This window comes from Lycium ferocissimum, chromosome 4 (assembly GCF_029784015.1).
Source record: "Lycium ferocissimum isolate CSIRO_LF1 chromosome 4, AGI_CSIRO_Lferr_CH_V1, whole genome shotgun sequence".
Taxonomy (NCBI): domain Eukaryota; kingdom Viridiplantae; phylum Streptophyta; class Magnoliopsida; order Solanales; family Solanaceae; genus Lycium; species Lycium ferocissimum.
The window spans coordinates 30,787,546-30,814,473 of record NC_081345.1 but is presented as its reverse complement, the minus strand read 5'-3'; the positions used below and the strand labels follow the sequence as shown (position 1 = coordinate 30,814,473).

The following is a 26,928-nucleotide window of genomic DNA, read 5'->3' as shown; positions in this document are numbered from 1 at the left end:
CAACTTTATTTATCTATAAATTGATGTTACCAAATAATTGCTTTTATGTGTATATATATTTCATCAGGCAATAAGTGAAAGATCAGACTACAATACTCTTCGAACAGAAAATGAAAGATATCATTGTGAGAATATGGCAATGAGAGAGGCATTGAAAAATATTATTTGCCCACGTTGTGATGGTTCACCTATTGGAGAAGAAGAAAGGAAACAAAATCTAGAAAAGATGAAAATAGCAAATCAACAATTGAGAGATGAGGTAAATCTTTTATTTATTCTTGTTTGGTTTTTAGTTAGTTTATTGTTTTGCTTGACAAAATTATTACGGGAAAATTATAGCTCAATACCTTTGGGTGAAAATTACAAAATACCTTTATGGTTTGTATATATATATACTATACTACCGCGTAATGTTAAGTATATTTTGGTAATTAAGTTCGCCGATGATACATTTACGTAAGAATTATATATAACAAGAGACAAAGGCGAATTCATAATTTAAAATTGATGGATTGATTTGACCTTCAAGATTTTTAGTATATAACTCATTATACTTTGAAATGAGAGGTCATGTCTAACATTTTTTTGAACTTTGTCGATTTTAATATATATATCTATGTTCTGCCTCGAAAATACTAGTTGCAGACTGTAGATGAACCCTGTTTCACAGGTGGATGCATCTTATAAGCCTCGAGTTCATCCAAATCTAGTATTAAGATATATATGTTAAAACCGACAAAGCTTGAACAAATGTTAGATCTAAATTCATAATTTTATAAGTACAATAAGTTAAGTGCTAAATACTTTAGGGATCACTCCATTACCGAGATTAGAATACCAATTCTGATACAAAATTTGGAATTATATATATCTAGTTTTTGGTTATGAATATTAACTAACATCGGTATAAATTTTATACCAAACTCTTGGTACTATATTATCTCATATTGAATGTGGTATTGTAATCCTGAGATTATAGAATATAATTTCAGGATAACTTTGTTCTCAACGACCCCTTAAAGGTTGAAACCCACCAAGTTTAAATATTGGATCCGTCTCTTCTCAATCTCTTGTATATATATATATATATATATATCCCCATTTGATCACATTTATGTATGAGCTCACCCTTTTGATTAGCTTTGGTTCATTACTATTCATGGCAATTCAATTAACAATATTTTTTTTGCAGCACCAAAGAATATCCACTCTCATCTCAAGTGCTGTTGGAAAGTCTTTTGTGATGAATTCAAAATTGGCACCACAAAATATTACTCTTGGATCTTCATCAAATTCATCTGATGAAAGTTTGTTGAGCCAAACTATAGGAGACTCTCCCATCGGATATCCTCCTCAAGAAAACAATAATAATAATGTTCGCGAAAATTCAATAGATATTAATAATATTCCAATAATTACTCCATCACCACAAGAAAGTTCTGAATTTCATCATGATAATGGGGAGAGATCAATTATTCTTGAGATTGTTGTTGCTGCAATGGATGAAATTGTTACGGTTTTGCAAGTGGATGAGCCACTTTGGATAAAATCACCGAATGGTGTTAGGTATTCTATTCATCGTGATAGTTATGAAAAAATGTTTTCAAATTTACATCAACCTTATAAATCATCAAGTGCTCAAATTGAATCATCAAAGGATTCTGGAGTTGTGTCAATGACTCCAATTGAGTTGATCCAAAATTTTCTTGATCCGGTAAGTGTTTAAAATTTCTTGAACATTTCCATATATAACAGCTCGGTTCACTAGTAATATTTGTCCTCTTTGTACCCAGACGGTTACGGTTTTAGAACGTGTCACTAGGGTCTAAGACTTTGCTTTCTTTATACACCCAACTCTCTCATGTGTTTTACTAAGTCAAAATTATTTGGACTAGCCATTTTTAGGACTGGTTTGTTTAAAGTTAGAACAATGTTTGAGAATTCGTTGAAAATTTGCAACTCAAGGACAGTCTTGATTTTTTTAAATCTAACACACTGTCATGGATTCCAAAAATTGGCAATTTTCAATTAATTTGAATCTGTGGTTGTTTCTTAGTTACGTGTCCGGAGAATGGCTATTTTTGAACTTTACCCTTTTGTGGATATGGGATTTGCCTAGGATATTGCATTATAATTTCTTGGAATACATGCAACTCTAATAAAAAAAATGGATTCCAAAAATTAGCTATTTTTAATGGCTTTTGATATACAATGGAATATATATATATATATATATATATATATATATAAAAAAGGATATACAATGGAAGAATAAATATATACAGGCGGTACCAATTAGTACTTGAGATTAAATATTACTCATGGTAGTATATTAACTTTAGGCATTGATTTTCATAATTCTTTTAATCCGATTTATATATCAGTAGAAAATATAGATGGTTTTAAAATTTTATCCTCTGCAATATTGGATTAAGATAAGTTTAAACGGAACATCATGGTTAACGAGTACTCACATAGCCTACTCCAATTGCTTGGAATTTTGAAGCTTAATGGTTGTTGTTGTTGTTGTTAATGTTTAATCGTTAATCATATAATTAATTATTGATTTTGTATATGCAGATCAAATGGATGAACATGTTTCCTACTATGGTCACAAAAGCTAGGACTATTGAAGTTTTTGATACTGGGAATCTTGGAGACTATATACAATTGGTAAAAATAATCCATCTTTTATCTTTTACATTAGGAATTAAATATACATCAAAATTACAGCATATAAAATGATCTTTTTTTTTTTTTTTTTTTTTTGTTCTTGAAACAGATGTATGAAAAGTTGCATATTTTATCTCCTCTTGTGGGAGCTAGAGATTTTTTCTTCATACGTTGTTGTAGACAAATTGATCCAACAACATGGATAATGATGGATGTTTCATATGATATATTCAGAGAGATTCAAAGTGGTGGACCTTCTTATTGGAAGTTTCCTTCTGGTTGTATAATTCAAGATTTAGGCAATGGGAAAAGTCAGGTAAGAATATTGCCTATCATGCTCTCTCTCTCTCTCTCTCTCTCTCTCTCTCTCTCTCTCTATATATATATATATATATATATATATATATATATATATATATATATATATATATCACCATTTATATGTAACTTATTTTTCAAAGGTTATGTTACATAGGTAATATTTACTCGTACCAGATATTTACATTGATTGAGAGAATGAGTTGGGCAATGCCTATCTCATGATGTCTATTTTCTTAATATGGTATGAGTCAGACCCATCTTTATTCTAGGGTTTATCCAATTTTGAATCCCCATGTTATATTGTTCACGCTCCAAATGTTTAGGGTTGGGCATGCAACAAAGGCTGGTTAAGTGTATATTGGTTTAGAAAATGATATGTTTTCTTCGTGTATAGTCTTTGACAATCCTCTACGGCCTTATTCATAATTTGTAGCATGTTGTCAGTGTCAAACCTATCTCTATTCTTTGTTTAACAATGTTGAATCCCCACGTTATGTTGTCTATGCTTCAAAAGTTCAAACCTAGACACAAGGTTGTATGGTATTAAATTATAGTACCTCAAGTCCGTTTTAAAAATCCTCACTCGATTAGCCAATTTCTACGTAGAATTCATGAATTTTTTTTCGTGTTTTTTATTTATTTTGTTTAATAAGCTTTTGTTGTTGAGTTATATCTAACGTTCAGTTTCTTTAACATTTTGTCTATACCCTCTCCTTTTTTATTGTTATTATTAAGATATTTAAATTTCAATATTTTGTACTATTGATTATGTTTTTCTCTTGTAGGTTACTTGGCTTGAACATGTTCAAGTAGATGACAAAAATCAAACTCACCGTATTTACAGAGAATTAGTGTGTGGTCGTCAAACATATGGTGCTAAGAGATGGATTATTACACTTCAACGGATGTGTGAGAGATATAATTTTGCAATTGGGGAAAAATGTCCCACTAGCCATGAGCTTGAAGGAGGTTCGTTTTTATGTCTCCTTCATTATCGATTTACGTTTTAGATTTTAATTTATAAAGTAGGAAGCTATGTCAAATTTTCTGTCACCTCAAGAAGGCTTTAATTTAAAAAGAAAATCTTGAAGGGGGTTTAAATTTATCCCTTTTTCTTTGTTTATTTGAAACATGGCCTTCTTTTTAAAGTTTTCTTTTTCTATAAAAGTGTGTTTGGTGCAAAAGAAGTTTTTTTTTTTTGAAAAAAATAAGTTATTTTTTTATATTTGCCTGTTAGAGAATATTTTTTAGGGGCCAAGAAATGATCACTTTTTTTTTTTTTTAGAAGGAATTTTTTCTTTGCAACTATATTTCAAATTCATTTTTCTTTGCAACTATCTCAAATTTTATCTTGAAACATGTCCTTTGTAAAGTTTCTTTTTTCCTTTAAGGGTGTGGTGTGTTTGGCATGATGAATTATTTTCGAAAGAATTTTTTTTTTTTTTTTTTTTTGAAAAAAAATTAGTCATCTTCTGATGTTTGACTGCCTCAAAATATTTTTCAGCCAAAGGAGTAGGAAAACTGATCACTTCTCTCATTTTTGGGGGAAGTAGTTTTTCTTCAGAATTATTTCAACTTTTAAGTCATATCAACGCTTTAACGACCTTCAGACATTACTATCATCTTTAACTTTAACTCATCCAAACATTTTACATCAAAATTATTATTATTATTATTATTATTATTATTATTATTATCTTCAATCTTCAACAAAAGTTTTTAAAAAAAATAATATTTTTCACTCTCCAACCAAACTCTAGAAATAACAATATTTTTCCGAAAACAAATGCTCTCTGAAAAATGACTTTCGTCACACCAAATACACCCTAATTTGATTAGTCAAAATAATTTTTCTTCTTATTTTTTTTTCCAGTGGTTAATGATCCAAAAGGCAGGAAAAATGTGATGCAAATATCTCAAAGGATGGTGAAGAGTTTTTGTGAAATCCTAAGTATGTCAGACAAAGTAGATTTTCCTTCCTCACCAGAGATGACCAACAATGGAGTTAGGATTTCTACTAGAAAAAATGAAGAAATTAGCCAACCAAAAGGGTTGATTGTTACTGCTGCTACTTCCCTATGGTTTCCTCTTTCATTTGAAACTGTTTTCAATTTCTTCAGAGATGAGAGAACAAGGCCTCAGGTATACATATTTCCAATAAAAAATAATTTATGCATTATTAATTCATGTATAACTTGTTTCTTAACGATACGATCGCTAAAAGTACCCTTATTTAGTGAAATTTTGTTTTTGATGATTTTAGTCAAATGTAGTTTCAGTTTGGTATGGTCGAGGAAATGAGTTGTTATACTATATATTTTTTTTTTTGATCAATGAGTTGTTATAAAATAATTAGCTTTTAGTACTGTATTCAGTTGGGTGCGACATCATTTTCTTGGGATATTTGCACACACAACCTTTTTAGAGCATTCTTTAAATTATGTCCCTCGTTAGCACAATGAGCTAAATTTGTCTCTGAAAAAATTCTCAATCATTTAACTATTTTTAAAAGTGAAAGTCCACTGAGTTAACTGCTCCATGTTGGTTGAGGAATGAGTTATTGTCTTCTTAAGAGACATCCGATAGTATTCGCTTCATTAGCTAATTTTTTGAATTCAATTAGATCGACTAAATAATGTCTACTTTTTTTTTTTTTTCAGAAATAACATCACATGCATACTAATCTCTGTTCTTAGTTACTTAATGTTGGCCTACCATATTGTGTTTTTTGTTTATCCTGAATGTCGGGTTCATCCGGTCCAAATATTTTCGACGCTGAATATAGATTTTTTTGTGAAACTCACAGAAATTTCAACAAATATTAGATATGAACTCGTAGTTTTAAATGTACAATTATTTTGATGTTAACAAACTTAAAGGTCGAAACCCTAAGTTAAAGTCCTAAATTCAACTGATCTGCTATTGTTGAGCTCCCATTTTTTTGTTATCTACATTTTATAATCTTAGCATTAATTCTACAATTTTTTTTTTTTTTTTATTATATGATTTAAACAATGTTCATCTCATGAACTTATTTTTTATGATTAATTATGAATTTGTTTATTGTGTGATTTTGATTTTTCCAGTGGGATGTTTTGACCAATGGGGATGCTGTGAATGAGTTAGCTCGAGTAATAACAGGAACTTTTCCTGGAAACTATATTAAAATCATCCAGGTATTTGTCATGTTTTTTATAGTTTCTATCTTCTGGCTAAATTATCAAGTAATGGTATTTCTCAAGAATCAAATTAAATAACTTATGATTGGACTCATCTCTTTAATTGCAAAACAGAAATATCAAAATGTCTAACTTGTATCTTTTTTCCTTTAGGCTTTTTAATCTTTGGTTATTAAATCAAAATGGTATTTTCTATGGTCCAATTTCACTTTTGAGTTGTAGTCAATTAACTATAAAAACACAAAAATAAGACTAGCTTCTGTTGCGTTTAACTGATAATTTGAAAATAGTTTTCACATTATCATGTACTTTAACCTATTATAGTTGGTTGTTGCCTGTCTTATTTTTTGGTTTAAGAATACCACTTTTCTTTTTCTTTTCTTTTTTTCTTTTTTCTTCTATCTTTGGTGTGTATATATACACACATCACTACAAAAAAAAAAAAAGTTAAAGTTATCATCATATATACATATATAACTAAATAAAAAATAATTAACAAGATTTTCTATTAGTCAGTAGATAATCCTTTGTTAAATAGGATTAGCAACATGTTTTTGCTATTTAGCGCCAGAAGTTGTCCGTCATAATTTTTTTTTTTTTTTTTAACACTACCATTAAGTGCTAACACTAATATTTCTTAAATTGTTGCAATGAATATGCAGCCTTATGTGCGAAAGGAGAACATGATGTTAGTTCTACAAGAGACAAACATTGATCAAATGGGAGCCTTTTTAATATATGCCCCTATAGATTTACCAACAGTCACTTCAATTATCAATGGAGAAGACAGCACCAAATTTCCAATATTGCCCTCAGGTTTCATCATAAGTCCCGATGGTCGCCCCCCTGCGGATAGGGACAGTACTGGAAATACACCAAATGGTTCAGTTTTGACAGTGGCTTTTCAATTATTGATTTCTGCCAATGATAATAATATCAATAATGATTCAATGTTCCAGCAGCAAAATATGGAGGCAGCGGCTACTATTCACTCCCTTTTGAGCTCTACAATTCTTAACATCAAAGAAGCATTGGGCTGCTCTGATTAAAATTATGATGGTTTAATTTCATGTTGTTATTTTGGTTATTCCATTTTTTGGAGGTTTAAGACTTAGATTTAATGGTAAGTTTGAAGGAGATGGATATGTATTGGAGTTGTTAGGAATTTTTGGGACAAAAAAGCCAAATCTAAATATTTTACAGTTTGTTTAGTTGAAACTGAATAGTGAAATGTAAAGCAAGGAAACTATGCGATACCTAAGACAAAAAGAAGTTATAACTGCAAGATTATATTTATGGTGGTGTTAGAAAAAGTGAGAGGCTGAAGAAAGCACTACTTTGCGCATGCATCCACCCTACAATCGAAGGAGACAAAAGAAGTATGTACATTACATATACAGTGAGACCTCTCTATAACGACACCCGCATATAACAACACCTCTCTATAATAGCCACATTTTTTCGGAACCAATTTTTTATGTTATATTTTATTTCTCTATAATAGCATTTCATCTATAACAGCAACAACCAACTTTATAACAGTATGCTCTTTGTAAAATTACCCTCCATATAACAACTATCTTCTTTTTTTGGTAATATAATAATTAACCATCTTTATAAAAATAGAATATCTATTATTACAAATAATAAGTGTATAGATTTTGACCAAATATTTGATCATTTAATACACTATTTACGACAAAAAACATCATATGATATATGTATTTTCATTATTAAACGATTTTCTTTTCATTGTACAAAGTGTGATTAAGCTTATAATTTGACAATTAAAAACGAAAATTAGATTTTATGCATCTTTTTTTTCCCTATGACGAATAAGTATTATTTAAATGTCAATGCTGTTATAGGTGTATAACAGCCATTCTCTATAATAGCTAAAAAATTTCGGACCCAACGATGCTGTTATAGAGAGGTTTGACTGTATTAGTTAAATAATTTATTTGTGATCTATTGACAAAAGAAGTATGTACCTTACATATATTAGTTGAATAATAGGTGATCTATTGACCCTGAAGGGCTACAAGACTAGAGCTTTAGAAATTTTGCATATTATTCTAAATTTTTGGAAATAACTATTAATGTGTGTTATTGTTACGTCGTTGATTTGTCTTAGATATATACATGTATTATTTCCTTTTCTCCCAATTGAGTGAAAACATGTGATATTGGAAATTAAAAAGGTGGGTGCTCACTATGTTCGGTTGAGTTTCTTCTGAGTTTTACATCTTTGTTATGGCAAAGAGATGGAGTACTTTCCTGCAAATATAATAGTAGTTACATCCATTTAGCGGATTAGTAACTTGCATTTTTACGAGAATAGAGGTTTAATTAAAAACTCAGAATCTTGGAATGAATTGATGCTTCTCCTTCAATTTAGGTTTACTAATTTCTCATTTGTATGTTTGGGTGCAGCACTTTCTTGAATGTATATATCTCTATTGATCCCCTAGGAATCTGATTCTTACTTTTCCCTATCTCATGTTTAATTTGTATGATCTCCGTTCTTTGGTGTAACATTAATCAATAAGGGTAACAATTGTTGTCCAGTTTACTTCCTTTTATTCTTGTTTCTAGTGCGTATTTTGATGGTATAAATAAGTTTTCATCTAGTGGAATGAAGAGTTCTATTCTTAGTGATTAAGATATTTTTTGAATACGTCTCGATTAAAAGTAAGGCCTGTATTATGCTAAAAAGTGTGGCCTCTGGATTTTTACTCTCCCTTGCGATGCTATTCCTCTTATGAAAACATAACAAGTGACGCACCTTGCTGCCTCCCTTCTCTCTTCAGATCACTTCTTTTTTAATCTACCCGTGTTTTCTTGACACCTTTTGCTGCTACATTATAGGATGTACTATGAATTTTCTTGTGGGAAAGTTTCAGAATATTCCTTTCGGTAGTATTCAATTTGTATATTGTGCAAATCAGTTGAAAATGGATGTAAAGGAGGCCTTTAGTGGATGAAAAACTAAACTTCCTATTAATATAACAATAGCTTTAATTTTAGCAATTCTTCAATGGTTGGTCATTATTTTTCTTTTTATTGATGGAGGTTTCACCTACTCACAAGTTTACCTAATATCACCAATTGCAAGTTCTATCTTTACTTTGCTCAAGGCTGCATCATGTTTCTGGCAAGGAAAGAGCCGGATTTTACTGGGATTAAATTTGCTCTAATTAAAAGTTGAAGATTTATGGATAAATTCCTAATAGTTGCTCTTCAACAACGGCACATAAATGCCTTCCTGTTGCACCTTTCACTTTTTTTTTCGGTGTTTGAATTGAGCTAATATTTTTAAACCTTATATTGATGATTTATATTGCCTATACGTTGAGAAAATCAACAGTATTGCCCACTGCCTTCCTTCTCTCCTCGGTTATTTGGCTTTTGGGGAACTTTTTCTCCGACTTTCCACAAGGCTCTCTGAGCTTATGTCACTATGTTTCTGTATAAAGACTAATTTTTCGTATATGTGATAGTCTTGCTCTTAATACTATTGACATCTTTATGTTTCTTGCACATTAATTGTGCATTCTTTGAGTTGTGGTTTAGCTATGATTACACTGTCTATTGGAGGTGTTTTGACATTTGGCTGAAGAACTGGTATGGGTTGCAGCTTAACTAAAATGGGAAGTATGCAAATGCTGCAATCTATAGGATGTCATTGATAGGGACTGTTTACAATATATGACAAGAAACGAATTATAGAATCTTTCAGGACAAGCAGAGAAGGCCAACCATGATCACAAAGATTGATAATACAGGAGATGTTTTGCAGAGCGAATATGAATACTAAGTTAGCAAAGGCATTACAAAATGTGAACTTCTACCCTTGAGTAATGTAGTAGTTAGTTTGCATATGGAGCTATGTAGCCAGGCTAAGTAGAAGAACAGTATAAGGCCTTGTTAGCCAACAGGTTTTGACAGTTTTTTCCCTTATCTTGAGCTATAAATATAGTCACTTGGTACCAATAAAAAAAAAATACCAACATAATATTCACACTCTAATGAATGAAACAGTCTCAACGATGTTTGTTCTCTTATACTCCCTCTGGATTAAAAATAGTAACTTTTTTTTTTGGGTCAAAAAGAGTGTCCACTTATCAAATCAAGAAAGAATTAACCTTATTTTTTCAGATTTACCCCATTAAGTGTTATGTGACAAATCTCAATGTCTATTTAATTAGGGGTATAGTTTAATCAAGTTACTTATTTTTGTCTAGGGGTAAGTGGACAGTCTTTCTTATTTGGAGGGAGTAACCTTTCATATTCCATTATTTGTGGACCCTTGCCAATTTTCATATTTATATTTATGGAGGAAAAAATCACCCTTGCAGTCTTCATATTCACGTGCATTGATTTTTTTTTTTAAATGACTGTGCGAAGCGCGGACATATACATTAATTTTAAATAATTTTTAAAATTTAAAAAAGAACAGCCTGGTACTCAAAGAACATACCTGGTGAAAATTAGTAAAAAAACATAAATAGCTATTTATAGTTTAAAAATATGGAATAAGGCAAAAGAAGCTCTTACAAATTATATTACTAGGCAGGAAAAATATATGAAATTTTGAAAGAAAGATAATTTTACAGAAGAGTTATAGTAATTTTTTGAACTATTCAAAAGTATTTTAATTTAGGGAAAATGACGGATGGTACCTACTTAAGACTCTTTATTACAAAACATAACGATGCTTTTCCTTATTTTCAAAATATAATGGATCTTCATTTTTTTTTAAAATATTTTTTATTTTTTAAGAAAATTCGCTCAATGCTAGAAAATTCAGTCAATTTTCATGTACAAAAACTGTATGAAATGTGTATATATGTGCAAAAATTTTAATATAGTTTTCATGCACAAATTTTGAGCGAACTTTTTAATCCTTGAGCGAGATATACACATTTCATACACAAAAATTTAAGCGAGTTTTTTAAGCCTTAAATATTGTATGAATGTTGTATGCGATGTTGTTGTAGTTGCATTAATTTTCTAGAAACCTAACATGAATGTTATATACAAAAAATGTGAGCAAAATTCTGAGCCTTGAGCGAGATATACATAATTCATACTATTTTTATATACAAAATGAGCGAATATTTTAAGCCTTGAACCAAATATACACATTTCATACAATTTTCATACATAAAATTCTGAGCGAACTTTTTAATTTTTGAGCGAGATATACACCTGTCATACACAAAATTTTGGACGATTTTTTTAAGAAAAAAACTTGAGCGAAAATTTCGTATATGTTTTGTAAGAAATCTATTATTATGTTTTGTAAACTGAAAAGTTTTATTATATTTCGTAAATATTTTTCTTATTATGTATATATAGGTCAATCTCCCTTTAATTTACTTTCTTTGAAAAACATTTTTGTTTTGTTAACCCACGTAAGCTTGCAATGCTTCTGATTTCCAAAGGGACAACGCCGAATTAGTTCGGGCAATTTGTAGGATTGCCTTTGCTGGGTGGTCTTTAATTTTTACCCCTCAAAATGGTGGTCTTTAAATTTTGCCCTTCAGGTAGAAATTCTGCCTTCAGGGCAGAATTTACATGGCATAGGCAGAATTTGCATGGCAAGAAATTCTGCCTGTGCGTAAGGTAGAATTTCGCTGGACAGATTTGCAAAATTTTGAATTGCGATTTTTTTTTTTTTTTTTTACTGAGCTGTGATTCGAACCCACAATTTCAGGCTGTTAGGCGAGGGGTTAAACTTAAGGACCACCAATTTGAAGGACAAAAATTAAAGACCACCCAAGTGATGGACAATCCGCGCAAAAAAAAAAAAAAAGAATTAGTTCCCGTCTGTTGAAACTTGAAAGTCCAAACTGTTCAACTTTGGGCCATTAAAGCCCACACCAAAATAAGGTCGGCTTATTAATCTTTTTTCTTTCCCACAGATGTCGGCTTATTCAATCTTTGGTTCCCAAATTCAGTCGCATACCATAACATGACCTATAAATACCTGGAATTGATTCATTAGAACGCATTACGAGGAACCAACCTCGTTGTCTCTTAACACAACAGTACACTAGCAATTACCGAACCTGAAATTAGCCACTTTTTTTCGCTTTTGTTCAGATGGCAGACAGCTTAAATATGGTATGTAGCTTCTTGCTTTCTCATCTTATTAGTGAAAGATTGCATTTTTTTTCCATTTGGGGTATCTCAAATTTGGGTTTTTTTTTTTTTTTTTTTTTTTTTTTTTTGATTTTGATTGCTTCAAACACTTTATGGGGTTTTGCAAATTGTATTGTGTATTAGAGTATATTATTATGTAGTTTATTCTGATTTTGGGTCCTTTGGTAGATTGTACGTTTTTAGCTTGTAAAACAATGTTTCACTCTTTTCTGGTCTCTGTGTGTGATGGATCGTACCTATTTTGTTGCATCAGCTTTGGTGAGTTGTACTAAGAAGCAATATCTGATTATTTGGACTTGAAGTCGTGTTTGGACATGCATTTTACTCGGAAAAAAATTTGAATTTGTGAGTGGAAGTGAAATTTCCCAAAACCTGGTTTGAGCTAGTTTTTGGAACTTGGAAATATTTTGAGGATAAATTTTCAAAATCTGATCCACAATTTATGGCCAAACGCTAGCTTAGTATTTCACCTCGTCTTACTCAGTACTGTTCTTGTAGGAGGTTGAAGAGGAGGAGGATTATGTTGAGTATATACCAGTTGCAAAGCGCAGGGCAATTGAGGCGCAAAAGATCCTTCAGCGCAAGGGGAAATCTGAAGCATTTGAAGAGGAAGAGGAGAAAATAAAGCTTGTTGAGGCTAAGCCGAGTTTGCTTATGAAGGCAACTCAGCTCAAGAAAGAGCAACCGGAGATAAGTCATGCTGAGCAAGTGTTTCAACAAGAGAAGGAGATGATTGAGCATTTATCTGATAAGAAAACGTTGATGTCTGTTCGGGAATTAGCCAAGGGCATTACTTATACAGAGCCTTTGCGCACGGGGTGGAAACCGCCCTTAGCCATTAGACGGAACTCAAAGAAAGCTTGTGATGCCATTCGTAAACAGTGGCATATCATCGTGGAAGGGGACGATGTTACCGCACCAATCAAGAACTTCAAGGACATGAGGTTCCCTGAACCAATTTTGAAGAAACTTAGAGCAAAGGGGATTGTTCAGCCAACGCCAATCCAAGTGCAGGGTCTTCCAGTAATTTTATCCGGTCGGGATATGATAGGCATAGCTTTCACAGGTTCAGGTAAGACATTAGTTTTTGTGTTGCCGCTTATTATGGTGGCATTGCAAGAAGAAGTTATGATGCCAATTGCATCTGGGGAAGGACCATTTGGCTTGATTATTTGTCCATCTAGAGAGCTTGCTAGACAAACATATGAAGTTATTGAAGAGTTTTTGGAACCTCTGAGGGAGAATGGTTATCCTGAGTTGAGGCCTTTGCTATGTATTGGTGGAGTTGATATGAAGACCCAAGTTGATGTTGTGAAGAGGGGAGTTCATATTGTTGTTGCTACTCCTGGAAGACTGAAAGATCTGCTTGCTAAGAAGAAAATGAACCTTGATAATTGCAGGTAAGGACCATATTTTTATAGTTGATATTTATCTGGGAGGCTCTCTATATGTTCTGTTTTAACCTGGAATCACCCCCAGAAAAACGCGAGTATTCATCTGACTGCTGAACAGAATCAGTATTTTATGAAAAGCCGAAGAGCAATGAACTTTTACGTATTGTCTGATATAGTTCAATAAATGTTGTGTTGCTTAAAAGTGAATTCAAAACGAGCTAGTTAATTTTTTTTTAAAAACTTCTGATTAATCGACCATTTGGAATCATAGGGTGTTATTATCAACTCACGTGTTTGCTTCCTGCTACGTTAGTGGGTGTTCCACATAATATGTTGTTATACTATGTGTTTTAAGTGTTGCCACAGGCATACAGTTACTTGTGTTCACATAATTAAACGAAAGAAAAATGTGTGTCAGAGGCATGTGTCACAAGCATTTATTTACAACAAATTTACATTTTTTATCGGCAACTTATCCCAAATTCTCGGAATGCTAATATACTGTAAGTTACATTTGTACATGGGAAATATTTCATGATTCTTGCATATTCTTTTATTTGAGAATTTTGAGTGCTTACCATGTTGTTGCTTTCTTGCAGATACTTGACGCTAGATGAGGCAGACAGATTAGTAGATCTTGGTTTTGAAGATGATATTAGGGAGGTGTTTGATCATTTCAAAGCTCAAAGACAGACTCTTCTATTTTCTGCTACAATGCCTACAAAGATCCAAAACTTTGCAAGAAATGCACTAGTTAAACCTGTAATTGTGAATGTGGGCAGGGCTGGAGCAGCCAATCTCGATGTGATTCAGGAAGTGGAGTATGTGAAGCAGGAGGCCAAGATTGTTTACCTTCTCGAATGCTTGCAAAAGACACCACCTCCTGTTCTGGTTTTCTGTGAAAATAAGGCTGATGTGGATGATATCCATGAGTATTTGCTCTTAAAAGGAGTTGAAGCTGTGGCTGTTCATGGAGGCAAGGATCAAGAAGAGAGAGAATATGCAATTGCAGCTTTCAAAGCATTGAAGAAAGATGTTTTAGTTGCCACTGATGTTGCCTCTAAGGGGCTGGATTTTCCTGATATTCAACATGTCATTAACTATGATATGCCTGCTGAAATCGAAAACTATGTGCACAGGATTGGACGAACAGGACGATGTGGAAAAACAGGAATCGCCACCACATTTATTAACAAGAACCAGAGCGAAACAACTCTGCTTGATCTAAAGCACTTGTTGCAAGAAGCAAAGCAAAGGATCCCTCCAGTCCTTGCAGAGCTCAATGATCCCATGGATGACATAGATGCCATCACAGATGCAAGTGGAGTGAAGGGTTGTGCATATTGTGGTGGGCTTGGTCATCGTATCCGTGACTGTCCCAAGCTAGACCACCAAAGAAGCCAGCAAATTGCGAATTCAAGGAGGGACTACTTTGGATCTGGAGGTTATCGTGGAGAGATTTGATTCCGCTTTTCATTTGTTTACTTGTAATACGCAAAATGTATTTTGCTTATTTCTGTACCTTATGACCAAATTCAGTAACTTTGACATAAATGTAGTTCTATTTTCCACTCTCAGTCTTTCAAGAATTATGGCTTCCATGATCTTCTTAAATGGAAGACAAGGCACAAATTTGCAGCATACATGTTAACTTTGTGCCTCAAGTGTATCTAATAAATACAAAGCAGGCTGACACATTTCTTAAATGACCAGGAATATCTTCATTTGTGTTTGGATTTTCATTATCTGGGTGTGGATTCATTAAGGAAACCAAGCATGTGCCTATTTGTCTGGATCTTTATTCACAAGGGATTAGAGATTGCAAAAGTGCACTGCACATTATTTGCATAACCTTCCCACTTCATAAATCTGTTTTCAGTCTACTAGAAAAGATGCTCAAAGCCTACTAGAAAGAAGTAAGAGTCTAAAATATCAAACTCTTAAGGCCTTTTGAAAGATCTTTTCTGACATGCGCACAACAGCACATTTAAAGGGAGAAAGGACACATTAATAGCTATAAACTGTGACCTTCATCAGTTTACAAGTTTAGGTTGCAGCATTAACATTTTCTTGTTTCCCTTCTTTGGATTATCTCAACTTCCAAGCTCGAATATCCTTTACATCATGAGTATATATTTTGCAAGCCTACATGGAATTACTTAGATAACTGCCACCCAAATCTCAGGAAAGATCAGAATTTTGGGTGTTGTCTTTGCATTATGTTATCCTTTTCTTATTTTTTTTCATCTCGTTTTTTTGCCATATATATATCGAAGTTCCTGACTCCACTTTAAAAGGATTGCAAGACTAAAACTGGCCTTAAGCGGAAATGAGATGGTGTTAATGTCTCGAAGTATAACCTTTTATCTGAGGATGAAAGGTTTATTAGAAGCAAAGTATATTCGAAGCTATATTTTCCAATGCAGAAAATGGTTTTGGGCCTTGTGGCTTGAAATTGGTTGTGTTTTTCCATCTTCTACCTTCATTCTTCCTAAAACTCTCCAAGGAAGCTACCTTTAGAATCTCTCCACTGTCAATCTCTAATCAAGCTATTTTAACTTGTTCAGTATACAAAAATACCTTATTTCAATTATCTTTCTTCCTGTAACAATTCCTGATATTGTGGGAAGAAAAAGTAGAACAAAAGCTAGCAAGAGTAGAACAAAAGCTAGCAAGAGTGTCCAAGCTTTGGTGGACATATTAACCGGTACATCCTCTGGTGAGAGGTAGCAGGAACTCGGCAATTAGTCGTGGTATGGGAAAGTTGATTTGAAACCCATGGTCATTGAAAAAGAAAAAAATAAAAATACAAGAAAGTTATTTAGGCCAACATGACAAGAAGTGGTTGGCTGCTTCTTATAAGTATTCGATGTTTCATAGGAATTTCTCTTCTCGAGGGAATAATATAATTATGGGAAGTTATGAATACTATGACTACAGTCTGCAGGCGCCTCCAATTGGGGGAACAAAGGAATTTTACCCAAACGATATTTTTGTTTGCAAATTGGAATTTCTTTACTTGAGATCACTTTTTAATAATATTTTTCTCTAATAACAACTTCAACCGATCTAATTATGAGCTAATACATCATCTCAGAGAGTAAGTCCAAATACTTGTCCATTCAAGCATTCCATTATGAAGTTTTAACTAGGAAACAACATTAGAAGAAACGAATTAAAAGAACAGGAGGCATATTTGGCTTTATACTTCATATTGTCAATGATAAATTTTCCGTGGAAAAAAGCGAAGTCAAATAACAAGAACATTGTAAAATACTGCGTGAGCAGAGAGATAGAGAGACGCAAGGATAGTGACACAAGCCCAGAGCTACCATAATGAAAGCTATAAAAATGAAATCTTGCTGTGTAACAAAATAAACGAACAACGTTGCACTAAACGTGGATAATGACGTTACAGACAAAACTAAAAAACTAGGTCTACCAAGGAAAACTAATAAACCACCTCAAGACTAGCACAAAAGTAAATTAACTAGCTGTCGTCGTCGTCGTCATTTCAAACTAAACCTGTGACTAAGCTAAGAACTAACTTAGAAATCCCATGCTTGGGGAAATCAGAGCAGAAAGGTTGGTGACAAATGGAAATAACATAGGGGCCTCTCAACTTAGAAAATCTTGAAAAGTATACCACCATGTGTTGCAAAGAATGGAGCAAAGACAAGTGACTCTACTGCCATCAGCTTGATTAGGATATTGAGTGATGGACCTGAAGTATCCTTCAGAGGGTCACCAATGGTGTCACCAATAACCGCAGCCTTGTGGCATTCGGAACCCTTTGGGCCAAGGGACTTTGCATGCTCCGAAGCACCAGCCTGGCACAGACTCGGTAGTTAGAAGACTAGGAGTGTGATAAAATATCAAAAAAATAAAAAATCAGTATATAGACGTATTTTCTTTTACCTCGATATACTTCTTGGCATTGTCCCATGCACCACCGGTGTTTGATGCAGATATTGCAATCTACAAATGAGACAGATAGGAGCACATTTTACAGCCAACTCAGACAGAAAATGAAATCTACATGTTCAAGAAGGTTGAATCAATGATACCTGAACACCAGAAACCAAAGCACCAGCAAGAACACCAGAAAGAGTCTCTACTCCGAAGAAAATCCCAACTATGAGGGGCGTAAGCATGACGAGAGCACCAGGGGGAATCATTTCCTTAATAGATGCGTCAGTCGAGATCTTAACACAAGTGGCGTAATCAGGCTTGGCAAGGCCCTCCATAAGACCAGGAATGGTGTTAAATTGTCGGCGAACTTCCTCAACCATCTTCAGAGCGGCAGAACCGACACTCTTCATGGTCATGGCAGAGAACCAGTATGGAAGCATGGCACCAACAATCAAACCAATGAAGACCTCGGGGGTCAACACATCGACTGTTGTAATTGCAGCCCGACTCACAAAAGCACCAAACAGGGCCAGGGATACAAGTGCAGCAGATCCAATGGCAAATCCCTAGAAAGAAAGACCCCATACTGGGTTAGCTAAAAGGAGAGTGTTGAATAAGCTTTGATTGTGAGAATGCAAAGGCGAAAATCTAATCATAATAGTAGTGTCGCCAAAAAAAAAAAAAAAAAATCCATTTAACCAAAAAGAAAAGGCTTAATACATCAACATCCCCTTAAACTTGCCACTAAATTTCATTTAGACACTCGAACTACGACTTTTATCAATTGAGCACCTAAGCACGTGACAAAGTGTTCCTATTAGACAGTTTCGGTTCAGATTCACGTGTTCTCCAGTGAAATTTACTGGCAAGTTTAAGGGGCAATTGGAACCTGCATCATTATGACAAGATTGTGATCCATACATTTGCTTAAATATGCACAAGCAATATGTCTACAGAAGGATCTAGATACGCTCACAGAAAGGAAAGCAAAACAAATAAGAGAGAAACAAACCTTTCCAATAGCAGCAGTGGTGTTTCCAGCTGCATCAAGGGCATCAGTTCTTTCACGGATCCGGTGGCTCATGCCAGCCATCTCAGCTATACCTCCAGCATTGTCACTGATAGGTCCATACGCATCAATGGCCAATCCAGTAGCAATGGTACTCAACATTCCAAGAGCAGCAACAGCTATACCATACATGGCCGCAAAAGAAAAACTGACAAAGATAGCTATTGCAATGGCAAAGATAGGAATGATGACAGATTTGTAGCCAAGAGCAAGGCCAAAAATAACATTGGTTGCAGCTCCAGTCCTGCAGGAATCAGCTACATCTTGGACAGGGCTGCAATAGGAACAATGGGAAAACAAACATAAGACAAAGTTACATCACCAAAACAAGAACATAAAATCGCATTATGAAGACAAACTACTAATTTTCTTTTTAAAAAAAAAAAAAAAATTGGTAACTGTAAGACAAACTACAAATTTTCACCTGTAAGCATTGCTAGTGTAGTACTCTGTGACAAATCCAATGATAAGTCCAGCCCAGAGACCAATAGCCACGCATAGAAACAGTTGCCTGTGCAATAACAACATACACTAATTGTTCAATACTGATTCTACTGAAAAAAGACAACCACACTGCGTAAAATTTAGAAACCAAGCACACAACAAAGGTCAAAACATCAGAAAAGAAATGGAAATTGAAAATGTAAGCCCTGATCCAGCCACATTTGGAGATTGTCATCTAATGCAAAGCAAAAAATGTTTACAACAAGAACTTGACACTTACCAGTTCTTTACAACCTTTTGCGTGCCGAAATTGAAGATGGTAAAGGAAGATGGAAGACAAGTCCAAGTCACAATTGCAATTCCCACTGTCATAAGAGCAGTTGAGATAATAAGCTGGTTCTTCAAGGCTGGTTCAATTTCCTTGACAGCTTTAATTTCAAAGAAGTCAGTAGCAAAAAGGGTGGTTATCAAACAAACAAGGATTCCCATCGAACTTATGAGCAGGGGATAACACATTGCAGTGAAATCATGATTAGTTCCAAAAGACGAGATAGAAGCCACAACAAGAGCAGCACAAGATGATTCCGCGTATGAGCCAAAAAGATCAGAACCCATTCCAGCAATGTCCCCAACATTATCACCAACATTGTCAGCAATCACCTGCAAAGATATGTAAGGTATAGTATCAGACAAGTTCACTTCTGGATATCAGAAGTTACACCTGAAGCAGCCGTGAACTTACAGCAGGATTTCTGGGATCATCTTCTGGGATGTTCCTTTCGACCTTCCCGACAAGGTCAGCACCAACATCAGCGGCCTTGGTGTAAATGCCACCACCAACTCTACCAAAAAGAGCCATGGAAGATCCACCAAGCCCATAGCCAGTAATTGCCTCAAAAAGGCCCTCCCAGTCATCACCATAATATAGCTTAAAGAGATTAATTGTAATATAAAGCACCAAGAGGCCATTGGCAGCAAGGAGAAAACCCATTACAGCACCAGATCTGAATGCGGTAATAAAAGCTTTACCGACACCTTTTCTGGCTTCCAAAGTTGTCCTTGCGTTCGCATATGTTGCTATTTTCATCCCAAGGAAACCAGAAACAACTGAAGTGACAGCACCAAGCAAGAAGGATATTGTGCTGAAGATGGCCGTAGCAAGGGCTGGCTTGCACATCTTCTCCTTGTTGTAAGTGCAAGGCTGGCTCTTGGTGCTGAAGCCTTCAACAGAGCCAAGGAAAAGGAAGATCAAGACTGCAAAAGCAACCATGAAGATACCCACATACTGATACTCGGTGAAAAGGAAGGATGTCGCCCCTGCCACAATAAGCAAATCACATTAGCACTAGATACTAACTCAAAAGATTTCATGTCTAGCCAAGATGATTAATTTACACCAATGCTTATGTTTGAGTAAAGAGAGAAAACAGGGGACAAAGGGAAGCGACTGAAAAATAAGGGAGACAAAGGAAAGACAATCATACAATATTTCATCGTGTGGTATGGACACGCAGATAACAGCACTGAGGCTGAGCTAACTATCAAGGTTTAAGCACACCTTAAATGAGGCATTAACAATACTTACACTGAACCAACTAAGAGAAGCAGAGAAATAGCATAATGGACGAAAAAAGGTAAGTGTTAAGTCAAGACAATAGCACCAAGGCCACATCAACAAATGATGAAGATTTTTTCTGAAAGATTTGGAGATAGAAAACAGAATTGAGACAGCAATAACATCTATAGCATGTTTTGCTACATGCTCAACCAATGCTTTAATAATAGACCAAACGTCTGTTCCAAACTTAATGAAATAGTTAGTTTAGCAAAATGAAAAGTATACACCCATAACATTGTTTACTAGGATGACAGACGACATAATACTATGAGAACTAAGCAGAATTACAAATATTATAGCAATCCATAATTTATCCCGTAAAGCACTAAGCTTTCCTGAAGATATCATCACAGCAGCAATTTCTCAAATATAACTACATGGCTGAGTGCTCACATGGGTGGAATTCATTATTGCATTCTCACAAACTTCAGGCAAAGCTGATGATTTTTAGTGAAGATTAATAAAGGTAGATCCAAAATAGTAGCCGGACGTGCCGTGCCATTAATCGTGATAAACCCAAGACCCATAGGTGACAATTGTCAAGTGGCTACTCCAGTTTTTTCCCGCAAAATGTATTTCAAACCAAGTTGATTTGTAGAAAACAAAATTTTGTAGGTTCTCCTACTTTTTGGTATATTTTACCTCTTGTTTATGGTTATTTTTCCCCAGAATATCAATAAAATTATACCTTACAAAAAGAGACATGTTCATTTCATCAATAAACACTACCTAAATTATGGTCTAAATAAAAAGACACGATAAACGTATCGAATTTAAATCACAGCGAAAGCCACAGCCCCTTAACTAAGAGAAAAAAAGCACACATAAAAAATTTAGCACTTCCTTTCATTTTCAACACTTTACTAGCTAAGACGCTTAGCTTTAGCTCCATAAAAGACCTTTGAGTAGGAAAAGAAAACCTATTTTTTAATTTGTTTGTTTACTTTTTTTTTAGTCCGTTTAAAAAAGAAACTCTCTTTACTTTTTTGGCAGTTTCAAAAAGAAACTCTCGTTACTTTTTTGGCAACTCTTTCATTTCAACTTTTCACATGACATGTTTAAGATCACAAGATTAAGAGCCTGTTTGGAAAGCCACGCAGGTAATTGGAATTGGGTGTAATTGGGTGTAGTTACACAGTTTGGCCTTGCTCGTTTTTTGACCAAGTAATTACACGATTGCTTAGGTGGGAATTGGGTGTAATTGACGACTGGTGTAATTACACTCTCCAATTCTCAAGGGGGAGGTGAGAATTGGGTGTACTTACGGGGGGATCCGTAATTACGGGGTTACTTTTTAGTTTGTTTATTTTTTTACTTTAATTTCTTTTTATTTTTAATTTATTTTTTATTTCTATTATTTTAATTTTTTTGATTTTTAATATTTTTTTATTTCTATTATTTTAATTTCTTCTTTATTTTTAATTTTTAATTATTTTATTTTTTAAAATGTATTTTTCTTTTTATATTATTAATTTTTCATTTTCTTTCTTCTCATTCCCTACCTTTGCTTCTTGTGGTTCCATGTAATTGCTCGTATTTTTTTATTTTCTTATTTTATTCATTTAGCATAACCGTGTTATTATTCTAATATTTGAAACTACACCTCTTAATATTGGAAAGAATGAGCCATTAACAAACTTGACATATAACGAATGACGTTATTAAAATAAAATTTCATTGTGAATGAGGTTATACACTTATATTTTTCCTTTCTTTTGAATTATTTACTTAAATTACGTTGGATCTTACTTCTGTAATGTTGGAATTTGACATAAGAGTGTTATGTTGAACTTTTTCTTTTGGATTTTGAATTTAGGTTATATTTTCAATTTTAAGTTATTTGCTTTCACATTGCATGTTGTTTATTTTTAACTTACATTTGATGGATTTTTTGTGTCAAACATTTGAATAATGTTATGGCATTATATTTATTAATATTATTTTTTTGTCAAACATCCAATCCATGACGTTCTCACAAAAAAAATCTTCTTTTAAGTTTTATAATTAATTAAAATTAAATATTAATTTGAAAAATATATATCAATTATTTTTGTTACAATATTAGTTACAAATAAATGATTATTAATTAATATATTTTCAAAACAATGTGTTATTAAATAACTAATTTAATATCATTTATAAAGGCAATATTTTTTAAATATTAATTTTAAATTTTTTATAATTAAATTTTATTTTTAAATTAAATTAAGCGAGTGTAATTACACTTATGCAACCAAACAACACGCTTGTAATTACACTGTAATTTATGACAAACAAACAGGTCGTTATAATTACACTACTGTGTAATTACTAGGCTGTGTAATTACTACCCTAGGAATTACACAACAACAACATACCCAGTGAATCCCACAACATGGGGACCCTCGTAATTACACCAATTCCAATTACCAGGTGGCTTTCCAAACAGACCCTAAATGACATTTTAGTACATTATATATATCTTTAATTTAAGATCCCAAAATTGAAAAATACTTTTTACTTTCTTAAACTCCGTGCCAAGTCAAAACGAACAACAACAACAAAATACCCAGTGAAATTCCACAAAGTGGGTCTGCGGGGTAGAGCGCACGCAGACCTTACCCTACCTTGGAAGGTAGAGGTTGTTTTCGATAGACCCTCAGCACAAGGACAAAAATTCAAACCAGTACGAAAAAGAAAATAACGAGAGCAAATACGACATGACAAAACACTAAAAAAAAAAACATGATAGAGCAGTCTGAAAAAAGAGCAGTAACTAAGACAAAGAAAATGGATCTTTAAAGAATCAAAAGAGATCTAAAAGAGAGTTAAATTTTTCACCTTCAGAGATAGCATTCTGTATGTCGGCACACTTAACAACAACATTCTGGTCATTAATACCTTCCTCTTCCTCAATCAAACTATCATTAAATCCATTCTTCTTATTCTCTCCATGTTCAGGCGACAATTTAACAAGCGAAACAAGGTACCATTGTACAAGAGAAAACACAATTCCAATAACAGCACATATTGGAATTACAATCTCTGTACCAAGATCCGACAATAAAGCTGAACCCATTATTATTACACTAACCTAAGGGAAGGAAAATAAATGGAAAGAAATAATAAAATAAATGGGAAGAGGAAAATATGGTAAGTGAAGAACGAGTTTTTTTTCTCTGTTGAGTAATAGAGTGGACAGTGGAGTTGAGGGTTTTATAAGTGACGTGACAAGATCCGAGGATCCGGAGGAATGTTAGGGTGGGACTTTACCTAGGATAGTTATTGTGGGACTGTGTTTTATAGCCGTCTGTTTTTACTCTATAAAAGGATACTCGTTATAAAAGGGGATATACTAACTCTTAGGTAAAAATAGTTAATTTGACTAAAATATTTTTAATTAAATTAATATTGAGATTTGATCACTTAACACTTAATAAGGATAAATGTAAAAGAGTAATGTTAATTCGTTCTTTATTTGGCAAGTGAACATTTTTACAAAACAAAATAATAAAGGCTAAGTGACACTCACCGGAGGAGTACCTTATATTAAGGGGTTCGTAATACTAGGGTTAAAATACTTACTCTTTTGGTCTAAATTTAAGTCTCATACTTTTCTTTTTAATAGGTCCTAAAGAGAATGCATCTTTCTGTGTTTAATAAGTTAATAATTCAAACATCGTGTAAAGTTTATAATCAAAAGATTTAAAGTATATTTTAATACACTATGCACGTTTCTAATTTAAAACTATAAGATTTAAAAGTCTCTATTTATTTCTTAACGTGCCGCTTAAACTGGGACGAAGGGAGTAGTAATCAATATAATTAATGATTTAAAATATTTAAAAAGATTGTGAAATTACAATGAAAGAAAAATATGTTCTTAACACTTTCGTAGCAAATGGAAGGAAAATATTTTTTTAAAATCCGAAAAGGGAATATAGTACTTATTTGTATATGCTTGAAGCGGGACGTAAATAGTATAGAGGGGATTCTTACACGATAATAATAAATAAAGGATTAAGTACGTTTTCTCCGAGCATCATGGAATCATTATTTTCTACGCCTTTTCTTGATGTGATGATTATTGATTTTTTAATCATGGACATGGAATCTATTTCCAATTATCTTGGCTAGGGAATAATTAAACACTATGGCATTGCCTGCATTATACAAAGTTGCATTTTAGTCTAAAAGTCTTTTATTTATTTGATGTAACGATTCCTTGCTCAAATAGGTCGTGTGTTTAGGTAAAATCTGAGTTTATTTTTCATGTGTAAACATAAAACTTTGTTAAAGAAATAGAAACTTCATGAAAATATTAGTACAGCTTTCTTTTTATATATGTTGTCAGAAGATACAAAATTAGTAGGTTTGACAGTGATCAGTAATAAATGTGAATGTAACGGTCGATATTCTGAATGCCACGTTTCAAAGTGTTATGATATATAGATATAGCGGTGAATGAAGGATAAGGCAAATGAAGTTATTGTTACACGGTTAATATACTTATCCGTAATGAACGTTATATTCAACCAATAATTTTAATCTTAATTAACTAAATGATAAATAATAAGGTAAATATATATATCACTTAATCATAATTAAATAATAAACTTGATATTAAAGACACATGTTTCGTTAATCAGATGCATCCATCCGCAAGGGTAAGTCTTTACACTGTTTTAGGCCCCAATAAAAGACTCCAAGAATACTAAACACTATATTATTATATAAAACATATAATTTATTTAATTATTATTAATAAAAGATTTAAATTTAAATTCTTAACATTTTAAACTTGGTTGAGGTTGTACAGATGAATGAGTAAACAACATTAACAAATTCTTCCTCATTAAAATAAATAATACATTTATCTTCCTTTTCACTTCAGTTTTTTCCTTCTTAATATTTTCATATTTCTTTTTCATATTGTTAATGATTTTACTTTCTAATTTCAACTCAATTTCTGAAGTAAATAATTCATACTGCATCAGAAAATAAGTATTTTGTATCTTTTTAAATCTAAGAAATCCCCGAGTAAAAGTTGCACAGGGTTCAAGACTCAATAAATAATAGGTCAATTGTTCTATCTTTATTCACTTAAATAGCATGTCTTTTTATAATAGAGTTTGAAGTCATATGGTAGAAGGTTAGTAAGTTGTAGGCCGTTGTCTTGCTTATCTTATCATACTAGTAATTGTAATATTTGATGCTCCTTGCTTTATATAGTATCTTGCCATAGTTTCTTCACTTCCGTTATTTTCTTTTCTAACCTGCTTTGATATGCTTTCTCTTGAGCCGAGGATCTATCGGAAACAACTTCTTTGCCCCACAAGGTAGGAATAAGGTATGCATACACTCTACCCTTCCCAGACCCATTTAGTGGATTACATTGGGTATGTTGTTGTAGAATTCGAAATCGTGATGTGTGTCTAATCCATACATCACGTGTTGAGCTCTTACAGCTAAATCTTAATTTTTTTTGTCTCATTATTATATGAATTTTATAAATAATTTTAAGAGTCTTTAAATATTTTGATTTTAGGTCATCAAACTTTGTTCAACCGCCCGATCTAATTGAGGGGCTGACTATATTGGAAGGGAGAAACACACTGCCGACTATTTTAAAAGAGAGTAATTGGTACTCCTATATTGATTAATGGCTAGTACTTAATTTATGTCCTCTTAATATAGTCATTTGCAGAAGGAAAATATAAGGTAGTTCAATAACGGAAGACTAAGAATAAATATTTTCTACGGTTGTTTTTATAAGGCAATTTAATAACGGAAGACTAAGAATAAATGTTTTCTAGGTTTTTTATTTTATTTTTATAATCGTCATGTCCAGGCTAGCTTGCGTGTACCTCGACAAATTTCACAGAATATCTGTTACCTCCAGGTAACTCTATCCACCAAGGCTTGAACAAATAGGTAATATTTTCTAACTAATGCTAATTCAGCGAATTAAATTACTTGTTCAGACATTCGACTTCAAATTTTAATTGTATCAAACCAATTCTTTGATGGCTCTTAACCCACTTCATTAACCACTAGGTCACACCATTGGATGTTTTTCTAAAGTCTGCAGTTATCCACCAAAGAAAGTTTTACCAAATAGGTAATATTTTCTAACTAATACTAATTCAGCGAATTAAATTATCTGCTCAA

At 33.1% G+C, this 26,928-nt stretch overlaps 3 protein-coding genes across 3 annotated transcripts; 2 read left to right on the top strand and 1 right to left on the bottom strand.

Moving 5' to 3' along the window:
• The first annotated feature begins 71 nt into the window (after positions 1-71).
• LOC132054576 (homeobox-leucine zipper protein ROC8-like) lies at positions 72-7,391 on the top strand. The gene is made up of 8 exons (XM_059446557.1): positions 72-259; positions 1,193-1,714; positions 2,581-2,673; positions 2,783-2,989; positions 3,780-3,963; positions 4,868-5,136; positions 6,081-6,170; positions 6,836-7,391. Exons 1-8 carry the CDS (start codon positions 134-136, stop codon positions 7,220-7,222), a joined length of 1,878 nt encoding a protein of 625 aa, XP_059302540.1. The 5' UTR covers positions 72-133; the 3' UTR covers positions 7,223-7,391.
• A 4,735-nt stretch (positions 7,392-12,126) lies between these two features.
• Positions 12,127-15,312, top strand: LOC132052252 (DEAD-box ATP-dependent RNA helicase 35-like). The gene is made up of 3 exons (XM_059443699.1): positions 12,127-12,302; positions 12,840-13,741; positions 14,335-15,312. Exons 1-3 carry the CDS (start codon positions 12,282-12,284, stop codon positions 15,197-15,199), a joined length of 1,788 nt encoding a protein of 595 aa, XP_059299682.1. The 5' UTR covers positions 12,127-12,281; the 3' UTR covers positions 15,200-15,312.
• A 1,732-nt stretch (positions 15,313-17,044) lies between these two features.
• LOC132052251 (pyrophosphate-energized vacuolar membrane proton pump-like) lies at positions 17,045-23,957 on the bottom strand. Its single transcript, XM_059443698.1, has 8 exons — positions 23,599-23,957; positions 19,903-20,477; positions 19,441-19,820; positions 19,141-19,227; positions 18,660-18,990; positions 17,803-18,213; positions 17,654-17,713; positions 17,045-17,565 (listed from the first exon to the last, which is right to left on the bottom strand). Exons 1-8 carry the CDS (start codon positions 23,834-23,836, stop codon positions 17,359-17,361), a joined length of 2,289 nt encoding a protein of 762 aa, XP_059299681.1. The 5' UTR covers positions 23,837-23,957; the 3' UTR covers positions 17,045-17,358.
• Between the last annotated feature and the right edge of the window lie 2,971 nt (positions 23,958-26,928).

Bases quoted from the DNA above. Each gene is read 5' to 3' on its own strand.
- LOC132054576 (XM_059446557.1), top strand. From the start codon at position 134: ATGGCAATGAGAGAGGCATTGAAAAATATTATTTGCCCACGTTGTGAT. The intron at 3,964-4,867 runs GTTCGTTTTTAT...TTTTTTTTCCAG, and splicing joins TAGCCATGAGCTTGAAGGAG to TGGTTAATGATCCAAAAGGC. The intron at 5,137-6,080 runs GTATACATATTT...TGATTTTTCCAG, and splicing joins ATGAGAGAACAAGGCCTCAG to TGGGATGTTTTGACCAATGG.
- LOC132052252 (XM_059443699.1), top strand. From the start codon at position 12,282: ATGGCAGACAGCTTAAATATG. The intron at 12,303-12,839 runs GTATGTAGCTTC...CTGTTCTTGTAG, and splicing joins TGGCAGACAGCTTAAATATG to GAGGTTGAAGAGGAGGAGGA. The intron at 13,742-14,334 runs GTAAGGACCATA...GCTTTCTTGCAG, and splicing joins ATGAACCTTGATAATTGCAG to ATACTTGACGCTAGATGAGG.
- LOC132052251 (XM_059443698.1), bottom strand. From the start codon at position 23,836: ATGGGTTCAGCTTTATTGTCGGATCTTGGTACAGAGATTGTAATTCCA. The intron at 20,478-23,598 runs GTGAAAAATTTA...TTATTGTGGCAG, and splicing joins ACAGAATGCTATCTCTGAAG to GGGCGACATCCTTCCTTTTC. The intron at 19,228-19,440 runs GTAAGTGTCAAG...GTTATTGCACAG, and splicing joins CAAAAGGTTGTAAAGAACTG to GCAACTGTTTCTATGCGTGG.